We start from the raw sequence: 17,612 nt of genomic DNA on the forward strand, positions 1-17,612 counted from the left end.
AATTAATCATTCGAGTCATTTCCCAATTCATTTCCCATTATCATCGCAGTTATACATGTTTTCTAAGTTTTATCAAAAAACCAATAAATCAAAAAGACATTTACGTTATAATAATGATTTAAATAATGTTTCTTACATGAAATATTCTGCATATTATATAACACTTCTGTTTATTCGATTAGTATTTTTATTACTTAAATGATAAGTGTTATGTACAATAAATGATCAATATATATAAACATTTTGATCAGTATTTATAATAAAATATCAATAGGTAAAATATAAATAGACAGTGTAAATAATTAAATGTCAGGGTTGTATCTGAGCTACGTCTGGGTTGCGTCTGGTTTTATTATAAATACTGACTATTTATATTACGTACTGGTATTTTATTATAAGTATTGGCCATTTATTTAAAATACTGATAAAAATCGTTTTGAACAAATACTGACTGAAAAATAAATAACAGTTATTACATAATATAGATATATAATATTTATATACATATTGTATATTATATGTATTATATGATATTGCTATTACGTATGTGTGTGTGTATGAGTGTGTATGTGTGTGTGTGTGTGTGTGTGTGTGTGTATGTGTGTGCATGTAAATAAATATGTATTACATTTAGAAGTTAAAAAAAATGTTATTAATTTCTCATTAAGATAATGACCGGAATATATAGGAAATTACAAGGAACGAGGACTGATAAAGAGTATTGAGTACTTTAGCGGCACTCGTTCGTCGCCTCGTTCATCGAATTGAATCGTAACAATGGCTATCACTTCGAATGAATGTATAATCGCGTCCTCCGTTCTCATAGAGCTCGTGCTTTAAGGAGCGTTACACTCTTGATTTGTTTATCGCTAAATGAAAGCATTCGTTCTTGTCTCAGGAAGCGTGTAGGAGTGTGCGATCATACATGAGCTACCATCTGTCGAGCATACGAGAAAATCGTTTGGTGATATGCCACAAAATCGTTTATTAGTCACTTCCTGTTAAAACGCTAGTCACGAGAAGCAGAGGGAGTGAGAGAGAGAGAGAGAGAGAGAGAGAGAGGAGGAGAGGGGAGAGAGAGAGACAGTTGTGGAGCTAAACGATAAAAGCGATGGGTACTGAGCACGAACTGGTAATACAACTTGCTTTTATTCTCTTTTTTAACTAACGCGTTAAGTATCACGAATCGGCAGATTAGACTTTTAGAATACCTACGTTAGAGGAAAAACGAGTTTGTGAGTCACGTTGAGTCAGTTTATATGCCGGAAGAGGAACGAGGAGTATTCTATAATTCACATCGCTTTTCCATCATTTTCTTACAATTTTTTATTTTTATCTCGCGATAAAATGCAGGTAATAAGAATAGAAAATAAATGTCATAAAATTTTTATGACATTACTTGACCCGTTTCTTTATCTTCTCCTTTAAGAAAAGATTTTTCTATTTGCACTTTTTGTTTTTTATTTTTCTTTTTTTTCTTTTTCTTCTTTTTCTTTTTCTTTTTATCGCGAATAAATAAGTTTTGAAAGTTTGTACTTTTTATTATGTTTCTCGTTATGAAATGAAAAAAAAATAGAAAGAAAAAAAGAGAGCGAGAGACAGACAGAGAGAGAGAGAAGAAGCCGAGGAAAGTCGAACATAAAATATTTTTCTTCAAATCTATTGACGAAATAAAGTTCCATTCGGTGTTCTCGGTTAAAAGGTCGATTCTCTCTGTGAGGAGGAGACTGACGGCTTTAATTGAAAGCTAGTTAGCATCACAAAAGACTCGTACAGCCCTTCTCCTACATTGTCGATTAATTTACTATGCCTTTATCGAATCTCTTTCGTCTTGCATCTCTCTGTCTCTCTGTCTCTCTGTCTCTCTCTCTCTCTCTCTCTCTCTCTCTCTCTCTGTCTCTCTCTCTCGCCTTCTCTCTCTCTTTCTCTCTCTCTCTCTCTCTCTCTCTCTCTCTCTCTCTCTCTCTCTCTCTCTACGTCTCTCTGTATCTCTTTGATATCAATGTTCGATTAAACATAATTTTTAAAAAACATTGCAATCAAAAACAAAAAAGAAATACGTATATGCCAAAAAAATATAGATAAATGCAATGTAGCAACAAAGAAAACAAAAAAACATACAAAAAATCCCCGTTCTTTAAATATAAAAACACAAAAATGTTTATATCAATAAGATGTTAATTACGCAAGCGGCTTTCGCATAAGAGAGCGCAGCATGGAGAACCAGTTATTACCGCTAATTAAAAACGTTTAATTAGGGTGGCGTCACCGTCGTGGAGGTCACGTTATTCTCATGCCGAGCGTCCGTAAAACGATTCAAGTCTGCACGATTCCTTCTCAAGTATATGTAGTCGTCTTCTTCCTCCTTCTTCTCTACCTCTTCCCTAACGTTCACATACATACACAATTGCATCTTGTTTGTCCACTTTACCCGTTCACCCACGTGTTCCCTCCCCCCTCTTTCTCTCTTTTTCTTTCTTCCTGATTTTCCGTAGTTTTTTCTTGATATAATACTTAACATCTGTATCCTATTTATCTTCATCGAATTTTCCATTCTTCTTTTCCTCACTTTCTTCCTTCTTTTTTTCTTTACGTTATTTAAGATCTACATATATTGATCAGGAAAATTAGTATATTAATCCGAGAAATTTTTTTTCGAATATTTTCGGACATTTTATCCTTAAACATATCCGATAGCCAGTTATTTTTTTCTTCGTCTAACATTATTAAGAAAATTAAGTTATATTTATAAAATTGTATTTACTTAAATTATATTTAAAAAATTTGCCAATTTTTTTATGTTGTGTTACATTAATCCATAGGCGATATAAACGGGATTTAATTTGTATTTTAATTGTAATTAAATTAAATAAATTTGTTCGTATGACGAATAGTAATTGTTCAATGTTTCCCATATTTTTTTTAAGAATATCTTATTCCATGAAAAAAATATAGAGGTTCTGCATTGAGCATAGGCGCCCCATAGCATTTCAGCCGTAAGTTATTTCCTCTCGAATCCTCTCCAAAAAGGAGATAGTAGGTAGGTACATCTCGACTCTCACCGTGGTACTATAATATTTAAGTACATAAAATTTTCATCTAACCAATCTCCTACTCGACTCCAACATGTTGCACTTTAATTCCATCGTATATGTACACATCTCTGCTTTCGATTAAAAAGCTTGTCGAGGTAAAAAAAAAAGGAAAAAAAAAGAGAAATGAGGGAAAAGGAAATCGTAAGTTGAAAACTAACATAAAAGAGATATAATAGATAATCTATAAAGACCAGAGTAGAAAAGATTTGTAATATCGGATAAAGACTTGAAGAAGAGTGACCTTCGTCATTGGAATCCGTTCAAGCAGAAAACTATCAGGTGGAAATTAATAGCGATGCAGAGGGATTCTAGATAAAAGAAAGAGAGAGAGAGAGAGAGAGAGAGAGAAAAGGGAGAAAAAAAATGTAATTATCGACCTACTCGAAAGCCCAGCCGCCAGAGTAATGGCGCGTTTATGGGTAGGAAAGGATGAGGATAAGGATGAGGATGAGGAAAGAGGAGTATGGAGTAGTTTCTCGACCAGGCAGATGCTTCTTTTGTGTGTAGGGGTGCCTCTCGAGATACAAGGGTTCGACATTAGCAAGAGTCACGTGGTATCGAGGGGTCCAACGTGAAAGGCAAAGAGAGGATAAACGTCTTCGAATTTTGGCAAACTCGTGCCTCGCCTAAATTATCAAATCCTCTCAAGGACACGCATATATTCTTGAATGACGAATTCTTCAAGCCGAGAAGAGATTCATTGAAATTTAGTCCGGAATCGTTTAATTTTCTCCAAAAAGCATTCCTTTCTAAGAAACATAATCATTATATAAATCATTATGTAAATCATTTTTTTATATTTAAAAAAAAAAAAGGAAAAAAAATCCTAATCGACTTATTATCATACATACGTATGGTCCAAGCTTACCTAAATAGCAACGTTGTTTTTCTCAAAACCACTTATTTGTTATTACATAAAAGCCACACAAGATGTCATCGATAGAGAAAAATACGGATATCTATTGTGAAAAATTCTATAGAATTAAAAATTAACGAGTCGCTACGTTAGTTAACAATACGTTGAAATTCCTCCCCATTTGGAGAATCGAATGCTTTATAAAAGACTCGAGGAGACGTAGTTCATTATTTTCTAAAGAGTTCGATTCCGTGTATCCCTCTCTGAATCTCGTTATATCGTAAATTAGCAGAAAAATGTCGAATAAAGAAAGATATACATATATACGGTCTATTATTTTCCCTTTCCTTTTCGGATGTCTTTTCGGACTTTTTGGATCGGTCGACGGTGTAAGTGTTCATTTATTGTACTACGTTCAGTTTAAAATCGATACGCGATTTTATTAATAATTTTTAATAATATTGTATCATATTACTGTAGGCCATGACCATCGAGCAAATGCAAAAAACCGCAACAGGAATTCGTAATACTTGTATAACGAAGACTGGTGTAAAAGCAGGTGAAACATTAGAATGGTCTATTTGCAAAAAGTCATAAATTAATCATTAGTTTGTACCACTTCGAGTAGGTATATATCTTTAAGTCCATATTGTGAAAGCTATTGACGATTCGTATCTGTTAAATGTAGAGCTTGTGGACGGAATGAAGACTGGCCAATATCCGGAAGATCACGATCTACAGTGCTATACGCAGTGCGTTATGAAAACAATTCGTACGGTAAAGTGTTTATAATAATTCTTTGAATGTGATGGTGAAATGATGTTAAAAAATATAACATATATATATACACATAATATAATATAATATATAGATAGTCAAACATCCTCGACGATCTCTTCGTTTGAATTAATAAAGACAATTTTTTTATACTGTTTCAAGTTTAAAAATCAAAAAGTGGACGTGGATATGGTAATCAAGCAAGTCGAGATGATGATGCCGATCGAATGGCAAGATCAAATGAAAGCTGCGGCGAGAAAGTGTGGAGCGTTGGGTAAGTGTAAAATAACAAACAGACATACAAGAAAAAATATAAAAACATGCTTATTGAGATTAATTTCAAAAAACTTTATCGAAATAGATCGATTAAAATTTTCGAAAAATTTTCAATTTTGTTATTACGTTTCGCGCAGAACCCTCTGACGACATATGCGTTACGGCCTTCAACTACGTCAAGTGTAATTACAATGAAAATTCTGACAATTTCTTCTTTCCTTAATCGATTTTCGAAAACCGAAGAAACATCGTCGAATGCATCGTTAAACGAAGGAAGAAACTCGTTTGATCGATCGTGCGAAGATTTAGCCAAATTATTAACTTAATTTTGATTAACTTAAGCAAATAAAATTAAAAAAAAGAAATAAAAGAAGAAGATCGATTATGGTGCGATCTTCTCTTTGAGAGAAGTACAAGTTTTTGTAACAAATAATAAAATACATTATAAAATTTCATACAAATCCATATTTTCGTCCAACGTTCATTAAATTCTTACAGTGCAAAACGACTTAACTTAAATAATTAAATGATTGAAAATTTTATTTTAAACTATCATAAATCGATTGTTATTGTAAATTTATTACTTTGTTTTATTCTGTTAAATTAGATCTCATGAATTCGAAATAAAAGATCTTATATATTTCCATTTGGTATAATTTCGCAAATGCTCCGTAATAATGTCAAATTATATACAAAGTTATGATTATATAACAATCGGAAGATAAGAAACGCTTAATGTCGAAGATTCGAAAATCAACATAGAAAAATCTGATAAGTATATGTATACACAAACATATCCATGTCGAACTGACACCGAACATGATTAAATTGTAGGTTAATGAAACAATATAAGTTATTAAATTTGTACCTGCCATATTCGAGAGAAACGAAAATTGTCCGTTCTCCCTCTGATTCGATGTGAGCGTTATAAAAGTGGTTGGACGTTTCGAAAGACAAGTCGTTGCTGGTACGTTGTTCCATTTTTCGTATCGTCGAAATAATCAAGAAACGAGAAATAAGTATTAAGAATCTGTATAACGAAAAGAAAATATTGGAACAAGCTATTCGTTGGAAAAAAATGAGGGCTACGATTCTTTTAATCTCGTTGTTTGTCGTCCTGGCAAATTTTTATAATGTGGAAAGTGTGAGTTTTTTATTTAAACAATAATTCAATTTTCATATTACTCCCTTTTACATATTACTTTTCGTATTGAATTTAGTAAAAAAATCGTAACATTTGTATTTTTTAAGTCACATTTCTAATTACTTTGAATTTCTTTTCTCTTTTTTTCTTTTTTTATTTCTTATTTTTATTTTGTATACTATTTCTTTTTTTTTTATTTTAATTAGAAAAAAATGAATATAGATCAAATAAGAAACGTAGTAAAATCTGCGAGAAAAACTTGCGCAAGTCAAATCGGTGCTTCGAAAGGTACGTATTCTTATCTTTTATTTTAAATAATAATCATTCTAAATGCTAAAAACCATGAGAAAAGTATTCGAATACGTGGATAATTAGATGATATATTTAACTTGCATTTAACTCAGATCACTTTTTGTAATGTTACTAAATAATGCGCATAAATTTATTTATTGTCGTAACTAACTATTAACATACATAAAAGATTCCAAGTTGTATCGACGGTATGAGCTCTTACTTTTTTATTTTTGAAAAAAAACCGAGCAATTATTGATAATTATCAGTTTATTAATGGAAGTGGATATACCAATCTAAGAAAGATCTTTGCAGAATTATTGGATAATGCAGTACAAAAAGGTGAATTTCCACCCGATCCAAAGCTTCAATGTTACTTTAAGTGCATACTGGTATTATCCAAAGCTGTAAGTAATATTTTTCTTTTCATTTAAATTGAATATTTTCGAACAATTAATTTATTTCGTAATTACTTTCATTGTTGGAAAATGTAAAAAATAATTATTAAGAATGTAACAGTTATTATGGCATAATTAGAAATATACACTTTTCTTGCTTATTATAAGAAAGAAAAAAAAACTTAATTTTTCGAGATTACTTATGTAAGTAGATTAATTATTCTTACGTAATTCGTCTAAAGATATGATGTCGATTGCATGATTAAAATGTATAATAATGTATATTTAAACTTGAAATCGAGTATTCCTGCTATCAATTACAAAAGATCAAACTGAAAAATACGTAATGGAATTGAAGAATTATAAAATTTTAGATGAAAAACGATCAATTACGGCCAGAAGTAATGAAAACACAAGTCGAATTGATGTTAATCGACGAAATAAGCGAACGGATCAAAGAAACGATCGACAAATGTTACCCGAGTAGTAAGAAAGATTTTTATTCTTTCTAATTACTGATAATTATACAATTTTTTTTACGATTCATTTATCAAATCTTTTTATCAATTTTACAGTAACCAGCAGCGATGCATGCGAAGCCTCATGGCAATTCGTCAAGTGTTATTACGAAACGGATAGTTCGGTAAATCTGTTTACGTTATTTCACATTAATAATTTTCATTTTTTATACATCTCCTCACATATTCGAATTGTATCGTCATTGTAATGTTATAATCGAAATTATTATTACTGAAAGTTATTCCGAATATCGCACGATCGATTTGTTTTGCTTTGAAAAAACAAAAGCAAAAATTAATTCAATTGATATACAGTAAACGAGTGATCTGAAATGAAACGTGATTTATTAAATCCGTATTATCTCATTTTTCTATCTAGAAATTATAAAGTTAAATAATTAATTGGAAGTAATGAATAATTTATCTTTTTTCTTTTGTAATTATAGATTTATTTTATCCCATGAAGAAAATATCCTCAACGTATTCACGAACAAATTCAAGACTTATCTTGCAGAGATGGCAAAGAACACGGTTTAAGAGAACTTCAGATGCGATTTGTAAAAATTCAAGAACTAAACGAAATTGTAGAAGAGTTTAGATTTTAGTTTTTATTATTATTGTCACCAGTCATATTCTATAAAAAAAATTGGAATACTATGTACCTTTAAATTTGTTTTATCTCATCCAGAAGATGCAAAAACGATAAATCACCATTCATATAATAATTCTTCAAATAATTTATGCGGTATGTTCTTGTTCGTGATATTCTTATAAAAAATTAAATCTTTGTAAAATTGTTAAATGTATGAAATATAAATATATGAAATAATCGATGAAAATTATTTAAATTGTGCGTCTAGTTATTTATAAATCTTTATCATCATGCAAGGAAAATATGACCTCTTGCTTATAACTCATGCATTTATATTTTTCTGTAGTAAAAATACATAGCTTGAAAAAATGTATTATTCTAAAGTTTCATGATAATAATGTATTAAATCAATTAAAAAAAAAGGTGCTAATGTGACATATCTATGAGCAATAGAACTCATTTCCGTATCATTATGTATAAATAAATTTTATCATAACGAAGTTGTTCGAACTATATTTGTTTAGAGAAAGAAAAATATAAATGTGAGATATATATATATGTGTGTGTGTGTGTGTGTGTGTGTGTGTGTGTAAATCACGTAATTAATAACATAATGAAAGAACAATGCTTGTATTATTTGTTCCTTTCTTTACATAATTGTCCAAGAAAAATAAAGAACTAAGAGCCAAACTAGTATTTACTATTCTTTGTCTAGATATTTGTTCTCTACTAATTTGATTTTATATTATATTATTTGCATTTTATTTTTTATGATAATTTAAAAAATCAGATATGTTCTAAATAAAGCATCCTTTTTATATTTATAAATCAATGGTAATAATTTAACACATTTCATGTCGGTTATATAATATTAAAGTATATATTTATAAGCATTTTTGAAAATCGAAATATAACAATTTTCACCGGCGATTATGCAAATTTCGTAGATAACAAATCCATAAAGTAAACAGTATTGTGTGTGCGCGTGTGTGTATATGTATGTGTACATGCATCCGATGTTATAATAAATCACTCAAACATTATATATTATGCAATATCGACTTTCATATATATGACATCATTTTCATTTGCATATAATATTGGAATTCTCTTTTAAAATACTGAAAAAGAAAAAGAAAAATAAAAAGAAAATATATACATATTTATATGAAAAGATCTCGTTTATCGTGCATCTCTTTAATTCTGAATGAAGTTTTTGATCACTTATATAAATGAACATTATCGTTTCTTATATAAGCCAAGCAAGTCAATTAAATTATTCTGTTTTCTTGTTTACCCAGTCCAGATATCTTGGAACCCCTACATTAACACACCAGACGTGTAAAGCAGTTGTATATAAATATCGTCAGAGACTTACAGTCGGTAGTATTTCAACGATTGCCGATAGACTCAGTATACAGTGTATCGATAGTGTATTTATCGTACGATTATTGATTTTTCATACAAACAATCGAAAATTTCAAAAGGAATAAAATGAAATCATTCATTGTACTCAGTTTCATCTCCGTTCTTGCTGTAGGTAACATTTTTAATGTCTCTTTTTCTCTCTCTCTCTCTCTCTCTCTCTCTCTCTCTCTCTTTCTTTCTTTCTAATCTGCATACTTAAATTATCCTATTCGGACTTGCCTATCGTGTAAAAATATCTTACCAACTTACACTGTTTCATATCTTTAACGATACAAGAAACAATTCCGATGAATTTCACTTGAAATAAATGAAAAAAGCTATAAAATTTATTTTACGTTTAACCCTTTGAGTGCTATGGGCGCACATATGCGTCCAGCGAAAGCTATCGATATAGACTATAGACGCAAATACGCGCCTGGCAAAAATGATCAGTGTACTATGGTCAAATGTATATGTTCGGCAATTGTTTCTATTGCGCGAAAAAGTATTCAGTTCCCGGCGATCGTCAGCGCCAGCCGCATGCCATCCGTATGGACTGCATAGGCCACAAGTATTCAGCACTCAAAGGGTTAAACAAAAAAAGAAAAACAAAAAAGAAGAGAAAAAGATTACGTAGTAACTTTCTTTAATGTTTTTAAATCTACACCTCAGGTTGTGACTTTGGCGGAATCCGACTATGGATTCAATAAATATCTTCATGAATTGCCGTCGAATGTGCAAGAAAAATGTTTGAAGGAATCCAATCTCGAAGCTGGTAAATAAAATAATAATTTTAATATTTATTTCGAATATCATCTGAAAAATTTATATCTACTCGTTTTATTGAATTTCAATTAATTCCATCTTGAATGAATTTTTATTAGAGAAGGACAAGTTGCTTACCGATGAAACATCTGTAGATCCCGAAAAATTGAGCTGCTATATCGCTTGTACCCTTAAGGAAAACGGTGCAGTAAGTTTATAAAATATAAATTCTCACCGATGAACACAATTTTGTATATAACTAATCGTTAAAGTATTCTTGTAAAATAAATAATTTTCTTTTCTTTTCTTTTCTTTTTTAGTTGGTGAACGGAGAAATTAAATTCGATGTATTAACAGAAATAATCCACAAATTGTTGCCCAAAAAAGAAGAAAAAGCTTCTGAGAGGTTGGAGATCACACAAAATTGCCTTCCAGAAGGTAAATTAATGAGAAAAAACACAAATAATTTCAATAATCGTATGTTATCCACTCACTCATCGATCTCTGTATTTTCGAAAATTTTGTAGGAACTGGTTCGAATGATTGTGAGAAGATAGGTCGCCTTATCAAGTGCATTCAAATCAAGTTAAAAGAAAAAGGTGTTTAAAGAATAAGAACACTGAAAGATTCCATTTTAGCTTTGACATCGACAAAAACTATACTTCTTTCCAACATGCCATGTTTTTTTCCTCATAATATGCTTGTATTAATGTTTTTATCTTTTTTATAATCCTCAATGATATACTAACCATTCCTCGATAATTATATACAATACATTTCAATTGAAATAAAAAGTCGTCAAACCTTTTTTTTATTCCCATCTGTCGAGTCAAATACAAAGCGATATTATCTCAATAGAGAAAGAGAGGGAGAGAAAGAGAGGGATGATCGTCGAAAGTCCGATAAAAGCATATGAATAAACAAAGAGACCATAATGTCTTCTGAATTATTAAGGTACATTCAGATGATAGGCGAGCTTTATCGAAACATAAGAAGGATATAGTTTAACGCGCACCTGGTATAATGCAGTATAAATGTGTAGTTGTGTGGCAAAGATACGAGATATGCCTTCGTATGCGTTCACATTAAACGACAGAGATGAGGAAGACACTATAGCGTAAGCGACTCACGTATGAGACGATGTAATGTCGCATATAGTGGAAACTTCCAACCTGCTATACAATAAAGTTACAAACTGTTGTGCGACCGTATCCTAAGCGCGTAGGAGAGAAAACTTTACTTTTGCAAATGGCCAGCTTTGCGGTATGATTATATTTTTGATCCTTCCAAATGGCTTTGTTCAAAACAGAGAAAAAGAAAGAGAGAGAGAGAGAGAGAGAGAGAGAGAGAGAGAGAGAGAGAGAGAGAAAGTACGCGAGAACAAAGAATAGATAGACAAATTAATCTAATGAAACTTTCAATATATAACATATCATATATGTATATGCAGTAAGTGTAGAAATTATTCGTACATTCATCAATTTGAAATAAAACTTCGTGAAATTGTAGTTTATTAACTAATTTTTTCATAAACGACGATACATATTATATTTTCATTAATCTCTAGAGTGGATATAGTCCATAAAAAAAATTAGTTTGTATAATTTACAAAATTAATAGAAAAAAAAAAATTGGCAGAAATATGAAAGCAATAAATATTTGTACACTTCATATTTCGAGCTATTTATAAGAGAGTTTATAACGTGAACAAATAATATTATTGCTTTTTATTTACGATTGATCTCGTCAGTCTGTTCCGAGACGTTATTAACATCAGCAGAAAAACTTGGTATTATAAAAATTTTGTATTATAAAAAATTATTATTGTAAAATGGGGCAGAAACTACAATAGAAGAAAGAAATATTATTTTTAATTTACATAACCAATATAAAAGTTTATCAGAAACTTTGTGGATTATAAATAGACTTCGATCTATGATACAAAGTATAATTAATAAATACGGATTAAGAAAGAGGCTACAAAATAATTCGAAAAGTAGATATCCACGGAAGATCAATCATTATATTGGACAAGTTGTTATTAGAATGATGAAGTAAAATCTCAAAATAAGTTCTATAAAAATAGTTGAACATCTTAAATATAAGTTAAATATTGATGTATTTGTTAACATTATGCGTAACTTTATACAAATATCACAATCGAAAGGCCTGTGAAGAGTAAAAAATATTTTGTAAGTAAAACGAATAGAAAAAAGATTGCAATTCGCAAATAATAATATTAGCACACCAGTGGATTACTGGAATAGATTGATTTTTACAGACGAGAATAAATTTAATATTTTCAGTTCTGATGGACTATTTAAAGGAAAAAAAATAAAGAACTAAATCTAGAAAACTTACGACATATAGTGAAACGCGGTGGAAGCTCTGTATTAATTTTTTTTTTGCATTGACATTTTAAAATGCACTCTTATGTCTAGTGCAAAAAAAAATTGGCATAAATTATATAATTTTATTTTTATGCAAGACAATACATACTGCATATCTAAGCATACTACGTATAATATGAAAATGAGGATATTACATAAAACACTAGCATATATAAAAACTCCCCAATCTCTAGATCTTCAATCCAACAGAACACTTATGAGATTACTTGAAACGTAAAATTAAAAAATACAAAATTTCTTACTTACTAAAATTCTTAAAAATTCATCAATTATACGAATACTTATTGCTTTCATATTTCTACCAACTTCTGTTTTTTTTTTCTAATTTTGTAAATTATACAAGCAACTAATTTTTTTTTAACTATATCCACTCTAGAGATTTGGGAAAATAAGTGCCAATTCATTGTTTATAAAAATTTAGATAACAAATTACAATTTTATGAAGTCTTATTTTAAATTGATCGGTATACGAATACTTTCTACACTCACTACATGTAAAAAAAAACATGTAAAAAAAATCTATATATGTATATGTATGTATGTATATATATATATATATATATATATATATGTATGTATATATGTATGCATCTATATATATACATATACATATATATATATATATATATATATATGAGAGAGAGAGAGAGAAAGCGATGTGTATATATACAGGATGTTCAAAAAAAAAATTCAATATTTATACAGAACAGAACATACTATATTGAGTAAAAAAGTCTTGATAAATATAGGTCGGAAAATCAACCATTTCTGAGATATTTATAAACATTTTTGTATGTTAATATTATGATCGACTTACTGGTTTCTATCATCGCGTCCGATGTTTTACTTAGTACTTATAAACCGCGTTCTGAATGTCCTCATTCAATTTCCAAAATTACATCGGCAATTAGTCAGTTATTAGCAACTTAATATCTTTGGAAAAGTCTCCTAATCGAAGAGTTCTCTCTCATGCGCTGTTTCAAAATCTTCACCAATGTCTTTGTGAATCAAAATTACTTCAGGCAAAGGAGACTATACAAGTGGACATGATAGGCCACTTGTATAGACCCCTTGATCGATTTCAATCCTCCGAATTTTTTTTTATGAGAATATTTGAAAAGCAAAGTGTATGTTTTGCCAATAAATAACTTAGAAAAATTTCGAAACGAAATCTACAATGCTTGTGAAATCATCCGACAAAAATACCGGAAATTTTCTAGAGGTTCGCGACTCTGTGAGAAGATACCAAGCGTGTATAGAAATGGAAGAAGGATATATAAAACACCTTCTGTAAATCCAGTAATAAGTCAATCATAATAGTAACATATAAAAGTATTTATATCTTAGAAATGGTTATTCTTTCGACCCATGTTTATTACGATTTTTTTACTCAGTATAATTGTGTTTTATGCATTGTATAAATATAGAATGTTTTTTTTGAATATCCTGTATATGTGTGTTCATATACGTGCGCGCATACACACACACAACAACAAATAAATAAATAAATACACACATACATATTTAACAAAATATAGGTACATATACAAAGTGTATAATAGGTTCTTTCCTTCTCATCCATATTTTCGAACATAAAACATAACATTCATAGAATAATAAAATGCGGAAAAATGGTTCTACGAAAAAGAACGATAGCATCTTTATTATCAGATATTACGTTCCACTCCAGCTCCCCCATACATACCACTACTATTACTGTCATCATTATAATTATCGTCATTATAATAAAATAATTATAACTATTATTACCATATTGGCATAATTAACATTATTATATATTATAATTCTACTGTTGCGTGTGTCTGTTATGGTTATTGTCGTCGTTGATATTGTTATTGTATTATAATTGGTGCTATATAATTTGAATTGGCTCAAGGTTCATTTCAACTCATCGACGACCACGCCTTTTTTCTCTTCAAATTTTCATTTCTATAGATTTTTATTAAAATCCTTAAGACGTAGCCTAACTACCAAGATCACAACGTCAAAATTATTGGATTACTCATTAAATAATGTCTGAATTTATAATAAAAAGTAATAAAAATTCAATAAAGTATATTATTTTTTGCTAAAAATTTCGACATTATTTACATATCAGCCAAGTCAATATAATAAGTCAACACACACAGAAATTACAAATACTCATATTTAATTTTACAACAAAATTCATAAAAATCTCATTACTTAAAGGAATTGATCTACCTAACCATAATATTGCGATTATTAATTCTATATTCATATCGACGTCATCTAACGACCATCAAAATAGAAAAAAATCAAAAAATATGAACATAAGATGCAATTATTTGCAAGATAAGTATTTAAAATATCGATTTGTAAATTTTAGACATTTAATTTCCTTACTTAAATGCTGATGGTTAAATTACATGGCACGCGAAAAGTTCTTATTTGAAAAATTTTTGAAACATTGAAAGGGCAACTTAAAATTATTTTAATAAAAAGTATTAAAATTGTCAATATTGAAGTTCTTTGTTAACGTAACAAAAAGAAAATAGTTCGGCAACGAGTGATATTTTTTTATTTTGTTCGTTAAATACATCAGAATTTTCAAAGAAGAAACAATTATATTACGTAAATATAATATATCTATTATTCTAACATCCGAGAAACTTCCTACATATTATACATCAGATAATTACTACTTCGCACCGTTGCTTCCGAGGAAGGATATAAATTCATTGTTCAGAGATTGACAAGCGCAGTCAGTAAAAGGATTTTATCTATCAACGTTAGTTTGATTTCATTTGTAAAGAAAAAAATCTATCAGAAATCGAAGATGCAGGGACTCAAAATAATAACTTCCATCTTATTACTCGTCGTAAGTGATAAACTTTTTTTTAATACAATTTTACTTAAAAATTCAACGATAGAGAAATGCTTTTACCTGTATAGTCCAGATTAATACGTAAGTATCAACTTTATAATTGGCATATTTCTCATCAATGAAACATTATTTTTTCAAATAAACTGTTACAAAAAAAAATTCCCATTAATAAATAATCATAAATTATTTTATATCAGGTTATTTGCACAGCTGAAGATTCGGAAGAAATTATAAAGGAGCTTGAAAAAATCCAAAAGGATTGTGAGGATGAACTAGGAATAAGTACAGGTAAGACAAATATACTTATTATACTGTTTGAAAAATAGTCATACAAATATCCTATTTTGTTTAATTTGCAGATGAAATAAAAAATTTTCATCATAAGCTTTGCAAAGGCGATGAAATAGATAGGAATTTTGGCTGCTACATGTCTTGCTTTTACAAAAAAGTTGTTGCGGTACGCTTGTTACTATAACTCAATTTTCTGAAAAATACCTTAACTCCATAATACTAAAAAATAAAACTATACCTAATACTTCCGATTTACATGATGAGTAATGATTGAGAATTAGCATGAAAATTTTTCTTCAATATTCATTCGTAAAATACTTTCGCATGTTCTTTCAGATAAAAGATAATGAATTCCAAATAGACGATCTGAAATCAGCGATATTACCTTTCATAAAAGATGAAGAATCAAAGCAGGAACTAGGAGACAAACTAGACATTTGCAAGAACGAAAGTAAGCTGATGGTTTTTATAAATATGATTTTAATTATTCCATAAGAAAATTTAACTATTCTATTTTTCTTGTTTAAATATCTTTATGACTCGATAATTGGCCTTATTATTCGTATATATATATATATATATATATATATATATATATATATATATATATATATATTCTTTCTTAATTAGATATTTATTAACTCATCTCATTTATTACAGTCTCTGATATAACGGATGAATGCGACAAGACAATTGTATTTTCAAAATGTCTAGCAGCCGGGTCGAAAATGTGCAAGAATATGGAAGAATAAAAGATAATCATCAATTATTTTGCCCATCTATAAGTACACAAGTCATAAAAGGAAAATGGTGTAAAGCGTACAAATTGTAAAATAATCCAAAAGTAACAAAATAAAGTAGTAACAACTATTTCGATGTTCTTCGATCATTCTCCGAACGAATTTGCTCGTCGTTACGTTTTATATCGATTATCAAGAAAAAGAAAAGGAAAACAAAAAGAAAATAATAATAATAAATTAATCAAGAGAGGTATTACTCCATTCTTTCAAAGCGCTCATTTATCTCTCATTTTCATCCTCGGTTATCGAAACAACAGTGGGACTTGGCTGTATCAACAGGAACAACTTTCCGATTTCATTTACGTTATAATAGCTTACTTGTCTCGCATTGATGGTTTCTGAAATCAGTTTATCTTCCAGTGAGTCGTACCCGTTCAGACCTCGGTTCGCCTCGCTCCAAGTGACGGATAACTTTGTTACTATAATTCAATCGAGTTGTCTGCCTCTATAAAGGCTTCCAACCATATATGCCACGTTGCGAGCATACCCGACATATCGAGCTATCCACCTTTAGAAATACCAAGATCGCGTGTAAAAAAAGAAATGGAAGATCTTAGATTCCATTGTATTCTTATTTCAGCTATTCGATTGAACTTCAGTAGTAATGGAAAAAGTACATGGTCGCTATTCATTTTTAAATATTTTTAAATCAGTATTTTTAAACATTTTCTATCACTTCAACATTTTATCTCAATTGCAGTATTTTAAATAAATAGTTAGTATTTATAATATAAATGATCAGTACTACACTAATTAATACAAAAAATATCAATAATTTTATTAAAATATCTGTAAATATAATAATTTATCAATATTTTAAATAGTCGCTCAGTATTTGTAATAAAACCATACACAATCCGAACACTTAATTATTTGTGCTAACTACTTATATTAAGTACTTATATTTTATTATAAATACTAACGACATAATATTTATATATTAAAATAAATAAATAGAAGTAAAAGTATACCAATACTATAAAAATATGTCAGTGTACAAATATTCGTTAGATTAAATATTAAATATTAAGCGTTAAATGAGTAAGACATGAAAGTGATATAGAAATAATATAGGAAAATAATTTCTAATAATAGGAAATATAAAGTTTAGAAAATGGAGTATAT

At 29.4% G+C, this 17,612-nt stretch overlaps 4 protein-coding genes across 5 annotated transcripts in view; 3 read left to right on the forward strand and 1 right to left on the reverse strand.

The window, feature by feature from the left end:
- LOC124429416 (protein sprint) overlaps nucleotides 1-17,612 on the reverse strand; it is a 153,431-nt gene that overhangs the window by 125,002 nt on the left and 10,817 nt on the right. The gene's annotated exons all lie outside the window — the stretch shown is intronic.
- LOC124429403 lies at nucleotides 1,104-7,960 on the forward strand. Its single transcript, XM_046974634.1, has 10 exons — nucleotides 1,104-1,132; nucleotides 4,432-4,510; nucleotides 4,640-4,728; nucleotides 4,891-5,002; nucleotides 5,142-5,179; nucleotides 6,355-6,436; nucleotides 6,755-6,846; nucleotides 7,212-7,323; nucleotides 7,413-7,488; nucleotides 7,870-7,960. Exons 1-10 carry the CDS (start codon nucleotides 1,112-1,114, stop codon nucleotides 7,958-7,960), a joined length of 792 nt encoding a protein of 263 aa, XP_046830590.1. The 5' UTR covers nucleotides 1,104-1,111.
- LOC124429421 lies at nucleotides 9,328-10,913 on the forward strand. The gene is made up of 5 exons (XM_046974684.1): nucleotides 9,328-9,483; nucleotides 10,027-10,129; nucleotides 10,239-10,327; nucleotides 10,440-10,557; nucleotides 10,647-10,913. The coding sequence occupies exons 1-5, from the start codon at nucleotides 9,442-9,444 to the stop codon at nucleotides 10,724-10,726; spliced, it is 432 nt and encodes a 143-aa protein (XP_046830640.1). The 5' UTR covers nucleotides 9,328-9,441; the 3' UTR covers nucleotides 10,727-10,913.
- Nucleotides 15,234-16,557, forward strand: LOC124429420 (pheromone-binding protein Gp-9-like). Its single transcript, XM_046974682.1, has 5 exons — nucleotides 15,234-15,390; nucleotides 15,594-15,684; nucleotides 15,756-15,853; nucleotides 16,024-16,138; nucleotides 16,348-16,557. Exons 1-5 carry the CDS (start codon nucleotides 15,349-15,351, stop codon nucleotides 16,437-16,439), a joined length of 438 nt encoding a protein of 145 aa, XP_046830638.1. The 5' UTR covers nucleotides 15,234-15,348; the 3' UTR covers nucleotides 16,440-16,557.

This window comes from Vespa crabro, chromosome 15 (assembly GCF_910589235.1).
Source record: "Vespa crabro chromosome 15, iyVesCrab1.2, whole genome shotgun sequence".
NCBI lineage: Eukaryota > Metazoa > Arthropoda > Insecta > Hymenoptera > Vespidae > Vespa > Vespa crabro.

Bases quoted from the DNA above. Each gene is read 5' to 3' on its own strand.
- LOC124429403 (XM_046974634.1), top strand. From the start codon at position 1,112: ATGGGTACTGAGCACGAACTG. The intron at 5,003-5,141 runs GTAAGTGTAAAA...CGTTTCGCGCAG, and splicing joins GAGAAAGTGTGGAGCGTTGG to AACCCTCTGACGACATATGC. The intron at 5,180-6,354 runs GTCAAGTGTAAT...TATTTTAATTAG, and splicing joins GCGTTACGGCCTTCAACTAC to AAAAAAATGAATATAGATCA.
- LOC124429421 (XM_046974684.1), top strand. From the start codon at position 9,442: ATGAAATCATTCATTGTACTCAGTTTCATCTCCGTTCTTGCT. The intron at 10,328-10,439 runs GTAAGTTTATAA...TTTCTTTTTTAG, and splicing joins CCCTTAAGGAAAACGGTGCA to TTGGTGAACGGAGAAATTAA. The intron at 10,558-10,646 runs GTAAATTAATGA...AAAATTTTGTAG, and splicing joins ACAAAATTGCCTTCCAGAAG to GAACTGGTTCGAATGATTGT.
- LOC124429420 (XM_046974682.1), top strand. From the start codon at position 15,349: ATGCAGGGACTCAAAATAATAACTTCCATCTTATTACTCGTC. The intron at 15,685-15,755 runs GTAAGACAAATA...TTTAATTTGCAG, and splicing joins TGAACTAGGAATAAGTACAG to ATGAAATAAAAAATTTTCAT. The intron at 15,854-16,023 runs GTACGCTTGTTA...ATGTTCTTTCAG, and splicing joins TTTACAAAAAAGTTGTTGCG to ATAAAAGATAATGAATTCCA.